This window comes from Neolamprologus brichardi, chromosome 14 (assembly GCF_056152115.1).
Source record: "Neolamprologus brichardi isolate AB-2024 chromosome 14, ASM5615211v1, whole genome shotgun sequence".
Classification (NCBI taxonomy): Eukaryota; Metazoa; Chordata; class Actinopteri; order Cichliformes; family Cichlidae; genus Neolamprologus; species Neolamprologus brichardi.
Window position 1 is genome coordinate 19,219,864 of NC_142117.1, and position 26,416 is coordinate 19,246,279.

General features: G+C 39.7%; 1 protein-coding gene across 3 annotated transcripts in view; it reads left to right on the forward strand.

Moving 5' to 3' along the window:
• fam168a (family with sequence similarity 168 member A) overlaps positions 1-26,416 on the forward strand; it is a 34,315-nt gene that overhangs the window by 3,419 nt on the left and 4,480 nt on the right. Inside the window, exons 2-5 of one of the 3 annotated variants that reach the window (XM_006802071.3) lie at positions 18,461-18,568; positions 19,227-19,318; positions 21,379-21,456; positions 25,757-25,902. In XM_006802071.3, the coding sequence (XP_006802134.1) occupies positions 18,507-18,568; positions 19,227-19,318; positions 21,379-21,456; positions 25,757-25,902 (378 nt within the window). In that variant the 5' untranslated portion in view covers positions 18,461-18,506. Of the gene's footprint in view, positions 1-18,419; positions 18,569-19,226; positions 19,319-21,378; positions 21,457-25,756; positions 25,903-26,416 lie in introns of those variants that run through there. The other 2 variants (XM_087850946.1, XM_006802072.3) reach the window with 2 other exon arrangements.

Below are 26,416 nucleotides of genomic sequence, written 5' to 3' on the forward strand. Positions count from 1 at the left end.
GGTTCAATAAATAATATATTCTAGATGTGTAATGAAATGCTACATCCACAGTTCCGTAGTAGGATTACTAAAGTGTAGTGGTTATCCCCCGCCTCGGGAGTGAAAGGAGAGACAGGTCCCTGGAAGGGTTGTGTCAGGAAGGACGTCTGGCCTGAAAGCCTGTGCTAAATCAAATATGTGGATCCATCCTCTGTGGTGACCTCTTACCAGTAAGGGAACAGCTGAGAGAAGCTTGCAGTGTTAGATCCGTGACATTGCAGTGGCTTTTTCCCTATAAGTGAGAGGTGGTCGAGAAAAAAAGGCATTTTACAACAACACATTCTTCTTTTGCTTTTGAGGTAGTTGCAACATATTGAAAGGCACTGACTGTTTTAGTTTTACTAAAACAGACACACCATCTCATGATACATTTGTGCATTGCAGCTGATTCACTTAAATAGTATTCAGTAATCAACTCCATAAATGTCTGTAAGAGATGTAGGCGTACTTTCCCAGTAGTTACTTGGTCCACTGATCTCGCTACAAGGCCTCTCAGCACCACTTGAATGACTCATTCTTCAGCTCTTATTCAGTTATTAACTGAAAATAAGGTTCTTAGATGTCCACTATTAAAAAAAACAAACATTGTTTTTATTTTAGAAAATGTATAGAGGTCTTACAGAAGTACATTGTTTGATGTTTTCATAAATGAACTAGTGGGATGATAGGAGGATAAGAAAACAAAGTGCTCTTATTTTCCCTGTACACAGATTCACACTGTGTAGCATCAGTCTACCACAATGGTTCAGTCAGATCGTTGTCTCTCTATGACAATTAAATTTTGATGTAAGTGTATGCATGCATACATACAAACTGCGGCAGGTGAGAGATGTCAGAGGGAATAAAGCATCAGGATAAAAGGTTGAACTCAGATCCCTGGAGGCAAAGTTGTAATGCATTCAGCTGTCAGTCGTATTGTGTGTACACATGCACAAATGGACATTCACATGCGTCTGTGCTGCAAGCTGGCTATTCATTAGTGATACCTACAGTCATTAGAAATTCTTTTTATGCTATTCTACTGTAGCAGCTTTTGAATTTAACCTATACAAAGAGTAGCTGTTTTATTATTAACATCTGACTAAAACTTAAGCATAGCCATACAACAGTTGTACAAAAAATCTTAACATTGTGGATGTGATAATGTTGAGTTTTTGTTGAATCTACTTTAAAGAGGCGTTGATTCAAATAAATGAGAATTTGGGTAGTTTGCAATATTTTTTAATTGTTTTATCCACCCCTTTGTGTCGGCGAGACTTCGTAGTGCAGAGCTATTGTTATAAGCTTCATTAGTTTTAGCTGAATCTATAGGGACAACATTTGATCTTTATTACTGAAATACAGTAGGTGTCTTATAGTGACTGCTGAGAGTTTTTTGTGGTGTCAGTAGCCATTGTTGCACTGCATCACACTGCAGAACTGTAACAGAGTGGGTGTTATGAGCAGTCAGAAAGGAAAAAATATTGTATGAGGTGAAGTGAGGACATTTCTCTGGCTTTAAGTTTAGTGTATCTGGATCTTGACACTCTGTCAGGATACATGTGCTCCTGCTGCACATCGGTTTCTCGTATAATTATATTGGATTGGGAAACAGTGTTTTTGATTGACCCCACAAACTCTGTGGGTATGTACTCCTGTAAACAAGGGCTAGACTGCACTTGGGCCACTTCTTAAATAGGTAAAGACAGATAGAAAAAAATGTAAAGCATAAAATTCATTATGGTTGATTGATTTTTAATGTGGATTTTGTTTTACAGTCATCTTTCTGTGCACAGTGGCTCACTGTCACAGTGTCAGGGCTTTTCTGGGACACTTAATAAGATCAAATCCAAAGTTATTGCTGCACTGGCCATTCAAGTGCTTCCCCTAAATGATGTCAGACCACATAAATGTAATAAATATTGATTACTTAAGCTATGTGCACTAGTTTTAGACCACCACCAGGACAACTGTCCAACTGTCCAAACAAACAGAAAATACATGTTGATGGTAGATGGTAAATGGACTGGTTCTTACATAGTGCTTTTCTACTCCACTACAGCACTCAAAATGCTTTATAAAACACGTCTCATTCACACTAATTCCTACAAGCCCCTTTTCCTATGTTTTTTCTATCTAAGTGCTTTCTGTTTAAAATTCACATACATTCACACTCCAGCGGATGCATCGAAGAGTTCAGTATATTGCCCAAGGATACTGTGGAATGCAGACTCAATGATCTAAAACCACCAGTCTTCCAATTAGTAGCTCCTGCCATAGCTCCTGAGCTAAAGCCGTGATGATTATGATATAGTGTAGATTTGGATTTTGGCTGCTTACACACACAGCAGATATCAAGTGACAAGAGCACTGGTGCGAATGGACAGCACTCTTGAAAGAATTCTGTCTCAGCTAGGACTGGGCGATATATCGAGTTTTTAAATATATCGATATATTTTTATATGAGATGTGACAATATCATTTATATCGATATAGTCTATGTCACGTTATAATTGTACTTGTGGAACCGCAAGTTTGCCTCTCTTTCGTCCACTTTTGTCTCTACGCTGCGTCTCTGCCTCCCCCTCCCCCATCGCTTCACCTGCAGGCAACGACAAGATGGACACGGCAGCTATCAAAGAGGAGCTGGTCGGTAAAAGAAAACATTTGGAGATTACTGACTGATTATGACGTTAATGCCATAACTGTATTAACGCGGCAAATCTCTGTTAACAAGTCACCGCGGATCGTCCGTGCGTGGGCGTCAATGCGTTAGTGGTTACCTCGTTAACGCCGTACATCTAGCATTACTAGTATTTTCACAATTTACAACAGCGCCATAAAGTGCAAAATGAATAGTGTGTGAAACTGTGTGCTGTCTTCCAGCCTCCTGCCCCGAAACAATATACCTTACAAAACTCGTATACCATATTTTTCGGACTATAACCTTACACTAAAATCCTTTCATTTTCACAAAAATCGACAGCGTGCCTTATGTATGAGTTCTGGTTATGCTTACTGACCGTGAACCGATTTTATGTGGTACACAGCATTCAGCAATCTGTCAATAATGCTGTCGTACGACTTTGGTAAGCTACGAAGCCGCACCGCTTGATGGATTGTTGGAGCATTACGGCTACCATAGTCAGGAGCCCTGCGGAGTAGGGCTGCCACGATTAGTCGACTAGTCACGATTACGTCGACTATCAAAATCGTCGACGACTGATTTAATAGTCGACGCGTCGTTTGAAGCTTTGTAAGATCACAAAAGATGCAGGAATAAGTAGTAGGATTGTAATAACGGACTGAAACAGAAGATGGCAGCATTGCATGTACAAGGATGCCAGCTGCCGTTAAACCCCGAAGAAGAAGAAGAAGGAGCTGTGTCCCAGAATTCATAGCGCAGCCCAGCTCAGTTTCCAACAATGGCAGCAGCTAGTTAGTTTTAATATTACTCTTATTATTCTTTCTGGTCACAAAATAAACGTTTAACATATTTTCAGGCGAGAATGTAGCTGTGTAAACCTCAAATATCTGCTCAGTTTATCAAGAGACCACATATTTTCAAAAGCGCTCTGACGTTTTCTGTTACCCACTTGCTCGATAGTTAGCTGGGGGCAAGGCTCACTAGAGCCCGTGAGAACACCGGACTCCTGGCAAATCAATTTCAAACCCACTGCCGTCTTTTGTTACTCAGGTTAAACATGATATATAAGTCACTTAGATAACTTCAAAATGTTATTGTTTGGCTTTTTTTTGTATTTTATTTGTTCCTGAGTAAATCGGTTTGGCTGAGATTAAAGTTATAGTTTTTACACAGCTGAATAAACGTCAAGCAGACAACTGATTATCAGAAGTGTGAGATGCTCGAGAATATACTCCGGTATCCTGTTATATTTTAGATAGCAAGGAGTTTATTAAACTTCACCGAAACAATCTGCAAATTTAATTTTGTTATTATGCTCAGCGTCTTTTAGTTTACATTTTGACTGCACAATTGTGAGCTCTTTGTTATGCACAAAAATAACATTGTTTTCTTTTATTTATGGGGCATTATTATTTAATTAAATGCTGATAATTTATTTCCGAGTAATTTTTTCATGTACATCTGCGCTGTGTTAATAAAAGTGCCTGTGTGACATTTGGGACACAGCTTTGACTAAGAACTCTCTTTTCGTTCGTACTTTATGGCTTTAAAAAATATCGATATATATATATATATATCATATATCACCATCCAGCTAAAGAATATCGAGATATGAATTTTAGGCCATATCGCCCAGCCCTAGTCTCAGCTAAGTGTGGCAAATTTTCCACCAGCCTTCAGTGTGTACTTGTTAACCAGGACAATGAGCAATGCTACTAATAATCCTTTTCCACTATTACCCACTCTTTGGTGTTTGGTACTTTTTTAGTACCCAATTGGCTGGGGTTCCAAGCATTGGATCTGAGGTGATCCAAAATGTGACGCTGAAAGACTGCATGCCACTGCCTTCACGAAAATCACATCTGCCATTTTTTAATTCCAGCAATGAGGGAAATGGCTACACAAAAAACCACAGTGGTGCCTGAGTCTAGAAAAAAGCCACACACTGAGCAACAGATGTACCGTCACCTCAATGTCGTCCTTTTTTCAGTGTTCAAATGACGTCACAGGACTTCCAACCATGCTGCTATTACAACCCTACACACATTAGGTTGTACTCGACTATAATGGAAAAGGACTGAAAGGTACAGTAGAGTCAGGTACTAGTGGAAAAGGGCTACATGAAACATTGGTCTTTAGTAGCGTATAGAGCTATACCAATAAATTTACTAGTGTTTATGAGCTTATTACAAGTGTATTGATATCTATATGTTAGGGTTGGGAAATTTGCTTCATAGTCCAGTTATCCTATTCCTATCCTATTATGACTCATGGCAGAGGAGCCAACCATTATGGTGTCATTATCCACCCTATGTAACTGTGTGTGGCCTAAATATACACACACTTACACAAAATAAGAAAACGAAAATAAAATATGTGGTGAGTCAAAGAGAAACAGGAACATGAACAAAGGGAGATAATTTCAGAATTCCAGCATTAAGAAATGTTTTTGCACATTGACATAAAACACAGACTGATTTGGCCCACTTCAATTAGTGAAATTAAGCGATTGGAGATCAGCTGAACTTGGACTTTTATTTCTGTGTGTGTGTGTGTGCGCGCGTGTGTGCGAGAGAGGGAAACGGTTAGGTGGACGAGACAAAGGTATAAAGATATAGAGGTATAGCTGTTAGCTCTGACCATCATTGATCTTAATCGGTCATCTACACAAGCTGATTGATAATAAGAGTAGAGAAATGCCAACTAGGTCTGAAGTAATACAGTAACTGCATAGTTTGAATAAAATGTCCCACTGTGTTTTTATAGTGACAGAGACTTAACTTATCTGCTTTCTTTTTTGAAAACCGACAAGATAAACAGAACTTTAATCTTTGGCTGTGTTAAAAGGGTTACTATCATGTTAGCTAGTGTGCTGTTTTTAAAACATTGTTTTACACTCATGGTTCTTTGCACAGTGCCTCAGTGTCAGGGTTTTTTTTGGGATACTGGAAAAAATGCTCTAGTGTACCTTTGGATTGGCCAACTATAGTATTGCAGTTATCAGTGTGCCCAATATCAATAGTTTTAGAATTATTTCTTTAAAAATATGTAGTTGCTGAGGGGTAATATTGATCGGCCTCAAAAAGCCAGGAAGATTGAATTCACCCACTTCACAATAATGTGAATAAACAGAGGATATCATGCTGTGCTGTAGATGATTGTCTGGCAGTGTTTTGAGATTCAGTGTATCGTGATACTGTCATTATCGTGGGCAACAAATTGTGATAGTATTCACTTGTAAATTACTGTGATTCCCACTCACAGTGTCATTGCATTTGAAGACGACGAAATGTTAAAAGTTTTGCGTCAGTTTTGTTCTTCGAGAGCTGCATCCTCAAGCAGACGTGGCCCACAGCGTGCCAGATTACTATAGTCACACCTCGGTGCGAAGTGTTGTGGAGTACTTCAGAGTGTCTGACAGGTTAGAAGAGAGGAAAAAACCAACCCCTAACTGCAGGCTCGGTCCTCTTTGGCCTGCATAAAATCAATGCAACCACTGAGAAAACAGAAAAGTGTGCCGTTATGATCAGTAACTCTCGCACGCCCCCTACTCATTAATAACAACAATTTTGTGCAGGGACTCTGTAAAACCTTGCTGCTTTCTATATTAACTGCAATATAATGGTGGTGTTCTTTTGTTTTCTTTCCTCCACCCATATTTGTCGAGTCCCACCTTCATTGCAGGCAATAATGCCTGTCTGCTGTTAATACTGCCTCTGAGAATTGATTGTTTACCTTGGGTTTAACCACCAAGTCCTAGCTCATAAAGCTGTATGGTCTAGTATGTGTGAGTTTTTGTGTTTGTGTATATATACCTTTGTGTGATCAAATTATTCAGAGTATGAATCCAATGGCAATCACATTTTGATATATTTAACATTGCCTATTGTAAAAGCTGTATTTTACACTAAAGTTTTAAATTCCATATTTTATTTTGCAGGATGGATTTATGTACTATCTGCAAGTAAAATGTTTCATGCTATCAATGAATACTCTATTTACAAAGCCTGAAGGTGTAAGCGTGCACCCTGACAAAAACATCTCCCTATTAAACTGACAAAGAGATGCTCTGTTAACCACATCTATTGTGGTACACTGCCATCACAACCAAAGGCGCTGATAGATAACTGGCAGTACAGGCAGGTAACCAAGCTGCTGTGAGTGCTGGTGCTGGGTTAAGAAAGAAAAGCTCTGAAGTCGGGGCTGTAACATAAGAAAACATGCATTAACATGCTTGTCTGTTCTTGATAGTGCCGTAGTGACTTGTCAGCAGATTAGAGGTGTGACCGGCTATAACAGCATCTGGTTATAAGCTTTAAGGTTATGCCAGCACTTTCTTTCTGATAAACAGTTTGATACCACTCTTGTATCACATGGGAGTTTATTTTGCAGTTGCCTGGGTTAGACGATGTTAGACCCACTTCTAAGAACGTTTTAGTAAAAGCTGCTAACAGAAGCTTACAACATTAAAGTTCAGTTCAGCTTCAGTAACACAATTATCAGTTAAAAATGGTAAATGGCCTGTATTTGTATAGCGCTTTACTTAGTGTAAATGTGCAAGAGTAAATAGACATAGGCACGCCACATATGGCTTTTTGACAGCAGAGTTAACAGCAGACCAACAGGCTAGATATTGTACAGATAAATGTTTCAATGTTAAAGTCAAAGGAGCTTGCAAAGAAAAGCATCTGGACTTCTTTAAGTTGCTTGAAGATGTTTCACCTCTCATCCGAGAAGCTTCTTCAGTTCTAAGGTCAAATGGTGGAGAGTCCCAGATTTAAACCTAGTGGGAGCTTCCCCCCACAGAGGAACAAAAGGACCCCCTGATGATGTACAGTGCAGCGAGGAATGCCCAGACCTCTACATTGGAGAGACCAAACAGCCACTTCACAAGCACATGGCACAGCATAGAAGAGCCACCTCCACAGGACAAGCCTCAGCAGTCCATCTGCATCTTAAGGATGAAGGACACTCTTTCGAGGATGCCAATGTTCACATTTTGGACAGAGAGGACAGATGGTTTGAAAGAGGAGTGAAAGAAGCCATCTATGTCCACTGTGAGCGACCATCTTTGAACAGAGGCGCTGGTTTACAACACCAATTGTCTGCCATCTATAATCCAGTTTTGAGTTCCCTCCCCAGACGCCTTAACGCCCACTCACATCCTGGGACATCTGACCTCAGGAATTCGCATGATATGGTGGGGCCAGGTTTCACAATGAGCTCACCTGAAACCCTGGCTGATTGGGACCCACACCCAGTTTCACACCTTGACTCAGGCGATTAGAGGATCGTCACGGGGTCCTTTTGTCCCTCTGTGGTGGGACACTCCCACTAGGTTTAAATCTGAGACTCCCCACCATTTGACCTTAGAAATGAAGAAGCTTCTTGGATGAGAGGTGAAGCGTCTTCAAGCAACTTAAAGAAGTCCAGACGCTTTTCTTTGCAAGCTCCTTTGACTACGATGACCTGGATGACTGAGAACCTTCACAGACATTTCAATGTTAAAGTGCACTTTGTTGTTACACTGCTAATACAGCAGCTTTCTTTAAATAAAACTGTTGCAGTAAAACGGAAATTATGTATTCATTTTTTTGTTTTGCTATTTATTTTATCGCAAGTCATATCGTTATCGCAATATTGATCACAGTTATCGCACATCGCAGGTTTTCCTAATATCGTGCAGCCCTAGTCATTTTATGTATTGTTATTTCAAATGCTGTTTATGCACAGCCCATAATTTGCACCGCATGCAGCCGTCAGGTCTTACAGTGGAAATCCTCTCAGGTTAATTTACTCCCAGCTGTATTAAATTGTGAGGAAATACTAGCAGCCTTATGAATATTGTCGAACCTTTTCTGTCATTAGAACCACACTGTACTGCTAATCTGTAGAATATCCTGTTATTAAGGATATACAAGTTAATAGCCAACTTCCCTCAGAAGTACACTTTGTGGTCTATTGTGTTGACCTTGGGCTTACCTGAGTGTGTGTTTGGGGGGGTGTCTTTAGATTCTTTAACCTCCATTTATCACCTATTCAACACTTGTTGTCTGCTCTTTAATGCGTGACTGCAGTCTCACTGACCAATTAGTGTGGCTGTAGACTTCCAAGTTTTTTTCCCACTGCTGTTCAGCCCAACTGCCATTACTTTACTTTCCTAGTTGCTGTGAGAACTCATTAAAAGTCATATTATTTGATGCCGTCTTTTTAAAAAGTTAGACAGAAGCTGCTAATGAACACCTTTAAATAAACACTTACCACCCACTTTCCACTTTTAACCTCAGTGAAGGTGATGTTGCTAACCTTTTGCTCTTCAGCTTCAGCATGTACTGTTAATTTTAGTATTGTAATCACATCATCCATTTTAAGAGAGAGGAAAAAGGTCACTCTTGTGTGTTGTTATTTTATTCGAAGCATGTTGCAGTCAATATTACTCTTTACTGTAGCGCAGGGCTTCGAAATGTCTAATGCTAACCAGGGTAACAATCTCCATAAATGAATACTGCTGCTCAACAGTCTAGGTGCTTTAGATGTGAAAATCATTCCTATTTTCTGTTAGGATTTCACTCAATCTAGGAATACAGACCCATGAGGTGTTTGAGTGATGAGATGTTTCAGGAAAAGCGAATAGAAGAGGAGAAAGGCAGTGCGGAGAAAAGGGGAGATGCTGTCCCAAAGTGAATTGTACTGTCCTAGATCTAAAATAGCCCAGAGCTGTTTGGAGCTCATCGCTCCAGGGCAGGTCTGATTGTGTAGAAAAAATGGGGGTGTCATCAGCCATTCAATCACACTGCCTTTCAGTGCTGCAGCATGATGGATTTGTTTCTTGGACTTGATTATAGATATCAGTTCTCATTGAGATAGCAGGCACTGGTAGTCTCATCCTTCAACCTGCGTTTTGTTATACATCTTGCTGCATCGTGCTTGTTTGGATTTTTGCTGTACCCGAGGCCCAGAAACAGACCTTTGAACCTATAAGGGAGAGAAATCACCATGAACAGATAGTGTTTCACAGATGTCATGTCATAGAAAATTAATTTTAGGATTTTGGGGGAGATTTAAAACAGCTTCATTGGTGGGAATTAGTTGTCAACGGTTAGTAGTTTTTGTTTGGGGTTTTTAACCAGGGACTAGAATATGGACATTTTCAGCAAACTCAGCACACACCACAGTTGGACTGGTAAGTCTCAACTATTTCCTAATCCGAGCCAGTCCAGTTTATATGTGTAACCTGCCATATGCATATTGGCACAAACACACTCCCACACCACACCAGCGACACCATTAAGCCACCCTTAAGCCACCCTTAAGCGTAGAGGTTCTTTACTATGAATGAAGAAGACACAAAGCTTGCACTCTGTAATACATGTACATAATCAGACACTGGGTATCTCTATTACCTCAGAATTCAGATATTACTCCTGAATCTGTGTTTCAGTGGTGGTAGCTGGGGAAAAGGGGCTTCTCTTCCTTAGCAAGTTGGTGCAATTCATGCACCACTAGCACAATCACAGATAGATGCCGGTTAGTTCTCTCTGTGTGGCTTATTTAGTGAGTCAGAAATGCACAACAGTGGCACTACAGTGTAGATGTTGTACAATTTTACTACTGTTTATGTTTACTGATCCAATCTTGGATTGTAAAGTCGGGGTTGGTGGCGTTTCTCCAACTTTCTCAGAGGGAAATCCAACTTGAGGGGGTGTTCCATCTTAAAAAGTCAGACTCGGATATTGGGATTTCCAACTTCCCATTTCAAATGGAATGCAGCTTTAAAACACTATCATTCAACTGAACGTCTCCAGAATGAAGAGGCTAACAAACGGAAAATGGCTAAAGCTAAAGCTAGCTAGAGGTCAGAGCCAGCCATAAGCCAGCAGCTTCTTCTTGGTATGAGCAGTGAAAAGAACCAAAGCAATTACAAGGAAAATTATGGCCCTGGAGGACCAGCCGTTCTCCATAATTGAAAATGGAGCCTTCAGAAATTTGATAAATTACCTCGGCTTAAAATACACAACACTGAGTAGCTGTTACTTTTTGGATGGCGTAGCCTGCAGAGCAGAAGAGCCTACCATTATGTTAGTGCTATTCACCCTCCATTAAGTGCATTGTATGACCCAAACATGCACGGGAAAAATAAATAGATAAAGAGTCATCGACTCTTTCCAATAGAAACAAGCACCTCCGCCAATGTGCCTGTATTACACACTGACGATGATGATGGATCGGTGTATCTGCTCTGCGCACACAAAGCGTACAGAAGTCCAGGCATGCAAACTCATGCGCACCCAGATGCATCTGTGTTGCAAGTGTTAGATGAGGTGCGACATGAAAATGTGGCTTGGCAGATTTAAAAAAAGAGCGTCATGAATTAGAAAAAGACTGGTAATAATAATTGAATTCCTCAATTGGGAAATTAAATTTTTGCGAGCTGTCTGCTGTTGATCATTGACCGCTGACATCAAACCTTATTGGATCAAACCTAATTAATACAGATAAAGGTTTTGAATTTATACTGGAAAATAATGTAAGTACCTGACATTTGTTGTGTTCTGTAAAGCTGTTGTGCTTTTAAAAATACGTTAGTTAATTATTTGCACTTCATTTTTGAGTAGTTTTAGTGAAAAAAGATTGTGGGGCATTTTTAAAGTTGAATTATTTCTCTTATTATGGAAATAAAATTCTGAAGAAAATTAGATTTTTTTAAATTTTATATACTTCAGCTATATTTAATAGAAAGAAAATCTCAATCTGCAAAAACTCATTATCAGTGGGTCACCAGTTGAAATTGAAAGTGGCAAATAAAAATTGCCATCTATGGACTTTTTATGTTTGTTTTATTAAAATAAAAATTGTGTGCTTTTTTTTTTTTAATGAACTGCTAAAGTGGAAAGCTGGAATCATTCATCATTATTTCAGCTTTAAAATATAATTAGTGGATGCTAAATTCAAATGCTACAGAACAAAATCTACGATTATAAAACCTAAACTGCTGCATTTTAAAAAAGCAATTTACAAACCAAATTACACTCCTCAAGTTATTGTCTCATGATTTTTCTTTGTTTCTTCATCATATGACCCCAGTGAAGCGCTTTCCTTCTCGAGGACTTCAGAAAAACAAAGCTGTTCAGTACTATTCTCTCCCATGCTGAAGTGTGATAACGCCCACCGGTTTTGATTTGTTGCTTAAAGAGTAGATGCCTGGTGAGGTATTATGTGGGAGGATGGAGTCGGCGTGGGGGTTGTGGCGTATTGTACATGTTCTCCAGGAATGGTATTTCTTTGTGTGTGTGCAAGTACATCAAAGAGAGGGAGAGGTTTTATTCTTTCACAATCTTTCCCTCCTCCCTCATTATAGCCTCTTCTGACTCTCCCAGGCTACAGGAGTCTCCCTTGATGGAGTGGAACCAACATTATTATTTTGAAACGAGCTCATATTTATATTGATGTCCACAAATTAACTTGAGCGTCACACAGACGTTAAAAGATAGACGGACACAAATACCAGCTCTGTTAGCATGCAGGTTTGTAAGCTGCGTTTTGTGCTAAGGCCTTGAGGCTATAGCTTTTGAGTTCAGCTAAAATGAAGTCCCGCTAATAGAGTTTAAGCCTAACAAAGTCCTGAAAAATTACCCAGGTTAAGCCAGGGAGTGGGAAGGTCTCCTTTAATAATGTCAGTCAGTCGTCAGTAAATCCTTGCTCTGTGTGTGTGTGTGTGTGTGTGTGTGTGTGTGTGTGTGTGTGTGTGTGTGTGTGTGTGTGTGTGTGTGTGTGTGTGTGTGTGTGTGTGTGTGTGTGTGTGTGTGTGTGTGTGTGTGCGCACATGACCAAAAAAACCATTTCTATTGTGGTTTAATGTAAGGGTTGCAGTTTCTGTGTGTTTTCCCTAACTGGTCTGAACATGCTAACAATAAATGCATCGAGTAATACACAAAATATTATTATTTCCTGGGTTTATTTTATACATCTAATACCATGGTAGTTATATGAAACTTATTCAAAAACAATATTATTGAAACAGCTAACAGGATAATAAAACAATGGACTCCTGCAGGAAACAGCTGTGCTTTTCACAAGGTTCAACAGAGGTTGCCGCCAGACAGAACAATGCCAAAGGACTGCCACTGCTACCATTTCTAAAACAACAAGGCAGATTGAAGTCATTTTTTAAAATAGTGTGCTTTATAAATGGAAACTACAAACAATCTCTAAGATATCCAATCCCTTGGATGCAAAAGTATTGCCTGGCCAACTTGGGTGGGATCATCACAGAGGAAGTTATTTTGCTTCCATTGCACAGGAGTGCTGTTGCCACATCAGGTTAGCATTGACTGGTAGTTTCTCTTTTGTTTCAAGTAAGAAGTCCTGTTTGTTTGTGGGTGAGGGTCTGGCATTGATGCTAACCAGGAAGCTGAAGCTTAACATATGAAAAAGACACTGGTGGTAAAATTTTACAATGGTGATAAGATAATCTGAGGTAACTGTAAACAGAGCATGTTTAAGCCATTGTAAATTTAAATAAAATTAAGGCTTTAAAACGCCTTCTTTTCCATGCATGATTGGGTAAATGTTCCAGATTGAGGCTGCGACACTGCTTCATAATATCTGTTGCCCTCTCCATAGTCCACTTAACAGAGAAATCATCAAACAAAGTTGTCACAAAGCATGCCAGTATGTACAGAAGCTGGAGCCTGTACTGATTGTGTATTGAGGCCTGTCTACTGTTGTCAGATGAAGAACCATCAGATATGGAGCTGATGTAATTTTCTTACCCACTGAGGAGGCCTTGTGAGTATAATATTCATTAGATGTCTCAGCCGAGCAGTGCCTCATCTCCTCTGCCTCCTCTGCTGCAGGATTTAAAAAAAACCCAAAAACTATTAAAACACCTACTAGAACCATATTTGAAACTTAAAATGACTCACTGTGCAATAAAGCATGCTTCCACGATTGCAGGGGGGGGGGGGGGATAAAATCATTTTTCGAATTTGAACACTGCCCAGTGAAGTCACCTGCAACACTCACCTACTAAACGGCATCTGTTGGTTTCTGTCATCTTTCAGTGCAAATCCAATTTTCTGATAATGTTTTTCATCATTGCAATGTCACAGTCAGGTAGAAGGGGAAAAATTGAGTGAGGCGGTTATAGAGCCAAACGTGGTAACATGGTCATTGGTTTGATTGTCACAACCTACAGGAAAGTGTAATAGCTGTCAACAGATAAGTGAAAATGCTATCATCACAAGTGCAGTTTTATCATTGCTGTCAGAGCAGCAGTCTTTTGATTGATGGAGAGATGTTACACTGCAGCAAGCCCCGTGTCTTCAGTCAGATGTGTTTGGATCAAGGAGAGAAGAGCAAAAAGACAGTTAAATCCATTTTTACAAAAAGGCTCAGCAAACAGAAGAAAATAGTCTGCAGTGCATCAGCATGGAGTTTAATGCAGGCAGTAAAAAGAAAAGCCACTTTGAATCCAGATTTGTCCTTTTCAAACAGCAGTTGTGACCCGTTAGTCATTCATGACTACAGTTAACATACTGGGCTAGGAGAGCATCTCAAGGGGGGGAATCACAACACTCGACGATGTCCATGGTTTTTAGACTTCACGTAGGGATCGACTGCAAACTATTTTCATTCACGGATTAAAAGCAGGTTTTTTTTTGTTTGTTTTTTTTAAGATTATGTTTTCTCAATTAATTTTGAGCTTCTGAAAATGTGAGACTGTGCATAAAAAATGTTTGTAATTCCTAAAGATTTTGGCCTTAACTTACATTGAAGCTGAAAATCTGCACTTTGATCCAGTATTGATTGTTTGATTTAAAATCAAAGCTAAATTACAAAAACAAACAAACAAAAAAGCCTCTGTCCAAAAAACAAGAAATACCTACTATCTGATCTTATCTGATTGTAATAACTGGGCTCCAGTTTCTAAAACTTTTTCATTGATATGTAGTACTCTGCAATATCAGCTTGGTTTTGACTCCCTGAATATATATTGAAAAATGTGAATTCTTCTGAATCAGATTGATGCTTTTTGACAAATTTGTATACAAAGCGTGTCATGGTGCAAAAAACAACCGTGGCACAGAAATAGAATATATGGTATAAACTTTTACCGCATATAAATACACAGTGTAAACACATGGTGAGAATATTTTCTTTTGGCCAAGGATGGTAATAATTAATGCTGTCATTATTAGTCTGACTCCAATATTTATCACATCTAAGTACATTTCCCATAATGATTTGCTGTTCTTAAACCCAAACCTGCCTACAGCGCTTACTTTTTTGTTAGTCTGTAAGCAAGTAAGGATGTGTTTTTGACCTTTCTGAAGTATATAAATGCATGGATATGTTTAGACTTGTATCTGCCCTTTTACAGCTTGTTCTACAAATAAAAGCAAAAGCTCTCTTTCAGTCTCCCTCTGTATAGCGAGCACACTCTGTTTAATGGTCTTCTACCATAATGCAGTGCCGAACAGAAGGTCTTCTGGTTAGAAAGGGGCTTTTTAGGAGTAGAGACCTCATCACCTCCCCCCGAAAACAAATGGAGGCATGGTTGGACACTCCTACTCACCACATGCATTTCTGCAGTCCTCTGTTTCTTGTGCACACCCTCATTATGATGCATTGTACGGCCGCTCTTGTTCTCCCGTTTTAACTTTTCATCACCTTTTTCTGCATTCACACGGGTGCAGTGAAACACCCGTTTCTCGCTCCTCTATTCATCCAGAGCTGTAATTGTGTATGTGTGTGTTTTGAGGACAGGCCCCTCAGGGATGGTTTGTCTATGTGTTAATGGGATTTATAAATATATAAAAGGTTTTTACCTTTATATAGTATTACTGATTAATACTCTTACATGGCCTGTTGTACCTTTTTCATTTGATTTTAGTTTTTTTCATTAAATGGCCTGTTAACCCAAATATTGAGAACTTGAACAAAACTGGGTTGTTTGTGGTTTCTTCTTTTAATTAAGAATTTTTTGAGGAAAGACATTAGTTTTTCTTTGTGCTTTGGTAGCAATCTGTTGTGTTCAATCATATAAATTGTCCTTAATTTAACCTTGGTGGACGTTTTTATCTTGGACTATAATTTGTGACAATTTTTCAGTTTCCTTTTTACTTCTGCTGATTCACACATTGAAATTCGTAGCATTACTTTAATATATTTTTAGCATCTTAACGGGATACAAAATGGGAGAATGTTAGGTAAAATGATCACACACTACTTCATTGTTGATGTCCGGGCTCTGGAGAGGCCCATACATGACTGATAATGTTCTATCTTGTGTGTTTTTCTATCCAGGTTTGTTTTCACTGCGTTGGCAGTGTGTTTGGGATCTTTGTCATGCTGCAAAATTAAGCTTTTTTTTTTCCTGGTGGGTCAAAATCTGATGATACTTTTCTGTGTTGATAATTGGATCAATTTTAACAAGAAATGCAGCTCCAAACCACGACATGGCTTTCACCGTTATTTTTTACAGATGGATGTAGAGTTATTACCTGTCTCCTGACCTCCTCCGTAGACACTGATTATGATTTTGATTCATCATTCCATTCCCTTCCTAGAGAATGGCTGCTTGACAGCTGCCTGATGCATCTCCTGTATCATATATGTCATCAGGTCTTATACGATGCTGGATACATGTATATGACTTTTAGATATTGTTCATCTGCTGTAGATAATTCTTTAGCTCGTCTTTCCATTTTTCTCAGTATTTTCTAATAGCTCTTTAGGAATCATGTTGTTGGTGAAAAAATACCGTCTTAGGCTGTGTTATCTTTGTGTTTTTTTTTCATAAGTTCAACCAAAGAAATGGGAACAAAGGAAGTGTTTTACTGGCAGGCTTGTAACAAAGTGCCTCAAGATAGAATTTTAGAAGTGATTTGTTGCTAAGTTGTCTGTGTGTAAACACGTCGCTTCATCCCTTGAGTTACTTGCCTTTTTTAAGCTTGAATGATTCAAATGTCTGCGTTAAGTAGTTTAACAACAAAGATTATTTCTCTGATCGAAAACGAGTGGAAAAAGTAGCCAGGGTACCAAGAAAAGGTTTGAAAGTTCTTCAGAAAGCCTGGAAAACTATTACCAAGATCACTTTAAAAAAATTATAACAAAGTCGGGCTCCCTGGAAGCAAAATACAAAGAAAAGAGGGTGGTGCAAGGTTTTTGCACAGTACTTTAGTGTTACCGGGTTTGCACGTATCTCCCAAGAAGAGCTTTTGGGTGGGAAAATTAAAAAAAAAAAATTTAAGATGTGATTCTTAATTTGGGAGTTGCAATAATGAAAATTCAGCTTTAATTCTGCTACAATCAAAGTGTTGTTTTGCATGCAGAGGTACTGATTAACTGAGGTAGAGAAGGCTAATGATAAATTAAACAACGAAGTGCAGTGAAGAGAAAAAGGAAGGTGCCAGTAGGTTAATCAATTCCCCTGACACATTCTTTAGCTATGAGACATGAGTTTCAGTAATGAGGCACGGCTTGCATATCACCACTCTTGTTGTCTTGCACACCCACAGACACACACAGGTTCATGTTATTTTGGGGGAGAAGGATGAGCATGTATTTTTAAAGGGGATTCGCACACAAAACAACTGAAAAGCAGCCTCACCCACGTGTTTTCTGCTTGCATTTATTTGTCTGCGTTTTGGGGTGTTTTGACGTCAGTGCTATTTTACAAAGCACCGAAATGCTTCCTTGGCTAATCTGAAGTGTCACTTGGTGCCGTTTGGCATCACCACGTTACAGCGTATGCCCGGCTCTTATGACACCAACGCAATAATTGTGTAAAGGGTTTGTGTTTTGTCAGTTGTTAACTGTCCATGAAGCAGAAGCTCAGGATGGATCAGTGCAAACTGAAGTCGCAAACGTAATAAATTTTGATAGGTTTTTTGTACGGCGACTGGGTGAGGGATGTGCCGTGTTTAGAGGGATCACCACGTAACATCCAACACAGTGTTTTACGGTCCCACACTCAAAACCACAATGCACCACTCTGATCCCTGCCATCACATGCCACGTCCAAAATTTCAAAGAGAAGGGGGGTTAAAATCAACACAAGCTACACATGAACTCATATAACACACAGCCCGCGCACACCTTCCCTCTCTTCAATTATTGCTCAGTCGTTTCACTCTGTGTTTGTGCAGCTCTCTTATAATTCTGGATCACGCTTACTCTTGGCTCGGTGCAAAACTCAGCTTCGTACCCCCCCACCCCCACCCCCCACCCCCCCAGTACCGTTGTGTTGCTTTTCCACTTGCACCTTTCACTGGATGTGCTGTGCTTTTTCATTGGCTGTGTTGATGTTGAGCTTTGCTTCTTGTACTTGTCGTTCTGAACAGGACATCACACATGTACATGCAAGTCCATATTCATTTTTCACTCTCCTTTGGGGACACACATTCTAAAGTTTATATACAGATCCACAATTTCTTTTTGTACATGTACAATGACAATAAAGGGCTATTCTATTCTATTCTATTAACACCCATATTAATAATCTCCAAGCACCTCTGGAAACTGCTTCACTTGCACACACCTTAAAACTTTAGTTATCACACATCCTTTTTTTTAATCCATGCTGTATCGAGCACATTAAAGACACAATGTTAACACAAACACTCACTCAGACATGGTCCTGATCACTGTCTCCCTTGCTGCTATCACTAACCATTTGCTGTTGCACTGGTGCTTGCTTTTTTCTTTATTATTATTTTGCTGTTTTTCTTTTAATTAATTTTTTTCCCTTGTGTTCATTGTAATCATGACCTCTCGCTGTTTTAATTTCAGATTTGCATATCCACTTCCACTCCTTCCTCATTTGCATACAGCAAGAATGGCGAGCGGGCATCCCACAGACAAATTCAGTTTCATGTATCAACCAGACACGCACAAGAGGTACGGGGCACGCATGCACACACACTTACATGCGCGCGCACACACACACACACACACACGAAATTTCGTAGGCCTGTATTCACAATGAGCAGGTAAGTGGAAATGAAGAGCGTGCACTTGAGGTCTTCTACGGTGTGGAGAAGGATGCCTTATGGGTCATTATCTGGCACCTTCAGCCGGACCGTTTTCCCCAATCTGAATTGATTACTGGCCCCGCGTCTGAAAAACCCAGAAGGTAGCGCCTTGTTGGTGCAGTGGTGGGAAAATAAGGCAGGTTGCAGCATTGCACCAAAGCGGAAACCAAAGTGTTCTTTTTCAATTGATCCAAGCATTCTTGTGCCTTTGAGTCAGAACTTGTGCATTTTTCTTTTAAATCCAAGCAGTCTGTGTTTTTAAGTCCATACTTATATTGAGCCTGCTTTGAGGTTGGGGAGTCGCAGGGCTTGATTTTGTTGCATGCCAGCAAAATCCTTCAGCTGGATGCCCCTTTAAGAATCTGACTCTGGGATTGTGCGTGTGGTGAGTGTGCTTGATAATGGTAACAATTTTCTTTCCAGTTTACATGGCTTATGTCTCTTTTCCCTCCATTTTCCCCTCCTTGTCTTTTCTTAACTCTCTCTCTTCTGTTTTCCACTTTCTGTTTCTTTCTCTTTCCTAGTAAGAACAGGTTATCTTCAGCTATGAATCCAGTCTACAGCCCTGTCCAGCCTGGAACTCCATATGGAAACCCCAAGAATATGGCCTTCACAGGTAAGATGTACACAGACGTACAGGTCTGTCGTCTTCAATACTACTGAATCCGAGGTTTAAGCCAGCTGAGATATGCCTAACAGAGTTCTGATAGGACAGAAATGCTAATATGACATTGTATTCAAGTTTGTGGAAAAAAAACATTGTTTCTATTAACATCCCTACCAGTGACTCCAGCAATCAATTATGCAGTACAGTAAAAAAATCTAATTATATGATCTCTTGTATATACACTTACTGGCCACTTTATAATAGAACTTGTTTAGCTGCTTTTTTTTTTTTTTTTTTACAATGACTACATGTCATTGTTAGGATAACCTGTTGAAGTTCAAACAAAGTATCACAACGGATGATTTAAGTAACTTTGAACATGGTGTGGTTGTTTGTGCAGTCTGAGTATTTCAGAAGCTGCTGATCTACTGGGATTTTCCCACACAACCATCTCTCACGTTTACAGAGAATAGACATTTGGCATTAACAAAACATGAACAGTGCCTCCACAGTCACTAAATCTCAGTCTTGTAGAGCATCTTTTGGGATGCGGTGGAACAGGATCATGGACGTGCAGCTGACAAAATTGCAGCAACTTTGTGATGCTGTCATATCCATATGGGTCAAAATCTGAATGTTTCGTTGTTGAATCTGCTACAAATGCAAAGGGAGCAAAGTGCACCTAATAAAGTGCCCAATGAAGCGAGTTTGCAAGAAGAGATAAAAGGAGAGAGACATAAATATAGGCCATTGTTAATCTTGGGCCTCAAAGGTTATAATAGTTATAGTACACTGAAATACTGAAGTGAAAGCTACTGATCTATATATATTTTTAAGATGGAACTTTTAACTCCTCTTGTGCCCATTTTTATTTTTGTGATAAAACCAATACATGATTGAATGCATTCAGTTAAAGGGGAAAATCCAACTTGTGGTGTTAAAGTTGGATCGTGGCATACATGTTTAACTGGAGTGTAGCAACATCTGTTGTGTTAATGTGTCATCTGATTCAGGACTCTTTAATTGGTGCTTATGATGAACTGGCAAGAAGCTGTTTCTTTAATATAACACTGAATTGTAGTGTAAATGCAGATATTTTTTCTTCAAAAAAGGTGAGAAATTAAAAAAAAAAATCTTCATGATTTCTGTTTGTTTTTGGTTTTGGTTTTTTCCTGACCAGAAACACATCCTCCAAATCTGAAATAAAAACAATGACGATTGATGACTTACTATTTTCTGATTTTTTCCGGAACCAATCTGTAAATTTTTAAGTGCTCATTATGCCGCGCTTTAATTTTATGCATGCATGTGTCTGCTGTGTTGTTAAATCAAACGGTATTCTTTGCATTAGCATGAACGAAATAAACACAGGATGTTGTGTGATCGTGATTAACATCTCGACCGTCTTATAACTGCGTTTATTGGAACTGTTACATCCGACCGTATCTCAACCTACAGCAGCCAAAGCTCGATATAGCGGAGGCTCAAGGCTACAGAACAGATCTGCGAGACTGTCTGCCAATAATAGCAAAGAGTGAGCAGAGAACAGCACTTAGCTCGCTTACACTCCCTCTCTTCACTCTGTGCTGCTTTTTCCCCCCCCTTTTACTTCCATCGTCTTTGTCTCGCCCTGTCGAACCTGCACCTTTTTATAAGGAGAAGCTTTTTCACAGGTCAGATTGACTTTTTGTTCGCTTGACACGTAATTTATGACGCACGGGAGGATGCGTGGTGCATGCGTGCGTGCATCCCTCGCACGTGTCTGCAGGCATTGCTAATGTTTCTGAATTTGTCTCTCCTCCCACACCATATTGGCAGGTGTGTCCCGTCTGCCAAATTGGTGTATGTAAGACGCATTCAGCCAACTGTGTTATTGGTGCAGACATTTTTTTAATGAGCGCCATCTGTGCACATCCTGCTTCAAACCAAATACTCCCCTACCTGTGTGTCTATGTGAATAAGTGAGCGGGTTGGGGAAAGGAGGGGGACTTCAGTTGTGTGTGTCTGCGGCCCCTCTGCTTGATGTTAAGGTTTCTAATATTTTCTGTCTCGCCTGTGGCGTCTTGCAGGCTATCCAGGGGGGTATCCTGCTACAGCTCCTACCTACACCAACCTGTACCAAACAGGCAGTCCTGGGTATCCACCAGGTAAGCTCTACTCTCCTCCCCATACACAGAGAGCTCATATTTAACAAGGTAATATCTTGGGAGAAATTGTCAGTTTAGAGTAATTTTCAGAGTTAATTAGAGGGCTCTTTCTCTTTTTCTAAGAAGAATAAAGGATAATTGCACTACAAGGAACCATTGAAGATGCAAGACAAACACTGATGAATTCAGACAAATCATTATCATGCAGCTACAAGTATTAAGCTACTAGACTGTTTTCTTCTGCCTGCCTTTGCTGGATTGATTTATTTGCCTGGTTCTGCCAGAGGTTTCTTCATGTTAAAAGGGTTTTTTTTTTTCCTTCCCCCTATGAGCGAGCAGTTAGTGAGAAGTTTGATTGCTGGTTTTTACTCTGTATTATTCTAGGGTCTCACCTCATAATATAAAGCACCTCAAGGCGACTGTTATTGTGATTTGGTGCTATATAAATGAAAATGAATTGAATTGAATACAAGATTAGAATAGTTAAAACGTGAGAAACGATTTATATTAAGGCAAAGTAATGCAGATTGGAAAACAAATGCTTTTACAAATAATTTCTGTCATGCTTCCTTTGGCTCCCGAGTAAGTAACAGTAACATCGACCAGGCTCAAAATACAAGGCGGCCACATCACATCCACATGGTTGTGATTGTTTAAAAACACTAATGATTTTATCAACTTGGGAAAGTAAAGTAAAATACAAAATATGGAGAAAATATATGTAGTTTTAGTAGTTTAGTAAAAAAAAAATGGTATTCTAAGTTGCCCGATGAAGTACTGATGGGCATGTTTACTGAGACTCTGAATGTCTGCATGACTGTGTGTGCATTAAGTCAACACGACGGTCTCAAAACAGTTTATTAAAAGCTTGTGACATTTCAATTGTTTTTGTTCCTGACCACAGTTTCCTCATATCTACATGTAAACAAAGTGAAAGATTTTTTTTGTTTTGTTTTAAGAGAACTACATGACTACATTTTTGCCACTCATGCTATTTTTAATTCAGTTTTATTTATATAAAATCAATTCATCACAACAGCAGCCAAGAGGCGCTTTAACTTCCTTAATAAAACTGCTCTGTTAAGTTTAGCCAGTAAAAGCACTTCAATCATTGTTTGGGTTAAACTACAACTGCTGCCACTTTTTTTTTTTTTTTTTGGATGACTTGTTGGTTGTCAGGGTGATGCGTCCTCGCTGAAAGCCTCACGACAGCATACGAGCTGCAGGCTGCTCCAAGCGTAATTTCTACTGAAATACAAGAATTTAAGAGGAATGCTGACTTTAATGGAAAAAAAATGTGACAATTCATGTCCGTGTGAATAAAATAACATTTTAAAAAGTCTTTTCTCTCGTTTTACCACGAGACCAAGCTGGTTAGGAGTCGTTACGCCCACACGCAGAGTGAAGCAGCACAAAGGAGAAACACTAACATGACTTAAAATGACAGCAAGATTACAGGAGAGAACCTCACACCGAGGTGGAGTTAAATGGGTACATAAATTCGCAAGCCCTTTTTTCCTAGCATACGTGCTTTTTCATCCCTGCATTGGTGAATTTGAGTCCAGTGCTATTACTGTTCCTAGTTTGCTCATTGTGAATTCTGCCGTGATGCAGAAATGATCATTAAAAACTCAGAACCAAGTGTTTGTGAAATGCCTTGAAAAGCCTGAACAAACTGCGCCTCCAATTTATCTTAATAATTTTCAGAAATGTTTTCGTCTTCCTGATGAGTAATCGGCAACCGCGCAGTCTGGCAGCTGAGTAATGTGAGGGTGTGAAATGAAAGTTAGTGAGTGTTAAGGTTAAGGTTGTCTAGCACTTAATGTATTGAATAAATTACACACTGATGACATTTTAATTTAAAGAGGATCCATCACTTCTACTGCGGCTCTGCAGCGCTGCGTAGAGATGCAACGAGTTTGTCCGTTTATGATGCGTGTTTAACCTAAAGCAAATACAGTTTCCTACATATTTAATGGTTATCAGAGTCACGTGCGGTTACAATTAAGTTACGAACCAAACCGTGCTCATAAAAATTGACGGAGCATTACCATCACTCATGCAGTTACAATGTTGTTTAGAGCTCCACACAGACTCGAGTCGTTTAAAGGCAATATGAATTAAGTGGTGATCTCAGCCTAAAGGGGCATTAATGGCGAAGGAGTGGGAAGCTAGCCAGTAGCAGCTGCTAGTGCCCATATAGCAGCAAATGCATGCTCTGTTGGGGTTCATTGTGTGGTCCCCTCAGCAGATGGGACTACAGTTGTGCTTTCCAGAAATGTATGTATAGATGGTTTGGTGATTGCAGGTTTTCTTGTAGTCCAAGCGTAAGAAAAAAACATTTATTACATTGTTTGAAAGCATTAAATTCATCGTTCTGCTCATTTGGGATATTAATTTTTCAATCTTGTGCAGATTTGTGGTAATAAAGGTAATTATACAGTAATGCAATTTGATCTGAATGGGGGTAGGCGAGGAAGGAAGTCAACAAGGATTGCTCGACGTTGAGCAATTAAATAAAATGGGAACAAAAACAAGCAAACAGCACAGAAAAGATAAAAAAAAAAAAAAAAAACCCACAAAAGAGTAGGAATGGTGAAATGAATGGGACTGATAATGAGCTCAGGGAAAAATAAATAAGTAAATGATTTGTAGTGTCAGCAAGATGTTTAATGGAGTCTTTAAACACATGCATTGTTACTGAATTCAGAGATAATGATAATGTGTTTTTATCACAGCAGTAAAGATGTAATATATAATCATGCAAGAATCTATTGATTCCTTTAAATTTTGATTAAAATACCTTTCAGAAAAAAAATGCTACTGGACGTATGGATTAAATTTAATTTTCTCAGCAGGGAGCGAAGATAGCGGCTGAAATTGTTTTCTATTGTCTTAAATATTGAGTGTGGTACTCGAGCAGAGAGGGTGGGGGTTGTACTTTTCATCTGTGCCGCTTTTGAAGCTTCCTCCCCTTGTTCCCTCCCTGAGTTTGTTTTCCGTCTTTTGGAAGTCTAACCAAATATCAGGTATGCTTTGGCAAAGCTCTGTCAGCTTTGTTCCAGCCGAAACCCGAGACTCATTATCAGGGTTGTTTTGGTTTGGGGGGTTTTTTTTGTTTTTGTTGTGTGTGTGTGTGCTTGACTGCAGATATCTTACCCTTTACTCCACAGTGGTTAATTTATGGGGAAATTAAAATGTTTAGATTTTGTATCAGTGACAACAATGAATCGGCCAGACATGCCAGCCTCCGTCTGATTAGAAAACGTGTCTTGGTCATTATTTCTCAAGACCGCTGAGGAGACAAAGTGTTTTCTATCAGCAGGGCTTTTGTGTGATTGTCACACACCATTGTCCTTTAATGCCCTGCATGCATGTTAGTGCAAAGAATGAATGTGAGAGCGTGTGTGTGTGTGTGTGTGTGTGTGTGTGTGTGTGTGTGTGTGTGTTCGTGTTCGCACGCACACACACAGACACACGCACACACACACACACAGACTTTTAGCCACAGAGCAGCTCCAGCATCTCTTTGTTCCCTTGTCCTTGTGTGAGAAAAGCGCTTTCATAAGCTCCACAGCAGCACCAACTAGCTAGTAGCATGTTTGACCTTCAGGCTCCTCCAGGTGGCGGCTCAGAGGTACTACACCCCCAGAGATCAGAGCGGACATGAATGCAGCGGTCTGAGCCAGATTCCTTTACTGTCCCCAACGTCACGCTTTTCATCCAGTGACGTAGCGTCAGCTACAGGGAGGATACTATGTGAAATGGTGCAGCTCTGCTGTGGTTGTTGGTTTCAGCGTATACTGCAGAATATAATCTGTGAAAAAAACCTGAAAATACCTCACATACAGTCAGTAGATGGCTTTTTCAATACACAGTGCAAAGCCCCTATCTTCAAAGCCCATGCTTAAACTGGATAAATATACATAAACTGTCAGCTTTATTGTTTTGATATTCAAATCCCTTCAAAAGATGGCAGTCGTCCCCATCTGGTGGATTTTATAGGAAATGCAAATAATGAGATGTGAGGACTAGTGCTAAAAGGGTGAGTCTGTACTCTCTTTGGTTGCTGCTGCTCCCCCTAAACATAGAAACACACACAACAATGAAATGTTTAAGGTATAGAGTTACTCATAAAAACCCAGTGTGAGAGCTCAACTGACTAAAGACAGTGTGGAGAATTCTCATTATTCTAATGTGTTATTGATGTGTAAATAAGAAACTCTCCTAGATTTAAGAAGACCTCTTCTTGGTGAGCTGGTGAATTTATGTTGTATTTCCCTTTTCTTTCGTTGTATAGGATATACTCCAGCAGGAACTCCATACAAAGTGCCCCCCACTCAGTCAAATGGAGCCCCTCCTCCTTATACTCCGACCCCTACCCCGTACCCGACAGCTATGTACCCCATCCGCAGTGCCTACCCTCAGCAGAACCTATACACACAGGTGAGGATGTCTGGAGTGGCGTTTGTTACTTTAACAGTGAAAAATGTTGATGGGGTTTGTTGCTGCAGCTGCTCGGCTGCCATAACCGTTTAACGCAGCCACTCCAGTAAATACATTTGTGCTGCCTGCTCAGTCTGCGTCGTTTTACTCTGTATTAAAAACAATTAGGCGAAGCGATTTGTGACAGTAAATGGTCTGTCACATGGCTGTTGATTCTCCTCGTTTAAATTCAGAGCACTTATCATGTTCATAGGTAGCTTCTGTTCTGCAGAATTGGACTGTTGAGTGAAAAGCGCATTTCTCCAGCCTACAGGGACACTGTTTGGATACAGAACATGTCACTCTCTACCATCAGCGAGGGCTAAAGAACCCTCCTGTCCTTAGACAACCGTGACCTGGATGAATGAAAACACAGACATTCGACGTTGGCTGATTTTTGTTATGGCACACTTTAGCTGGTAGTAACACGCTTGGTTATCCAAAAATGCGGGGAAATAAACATTTGCTATTATTA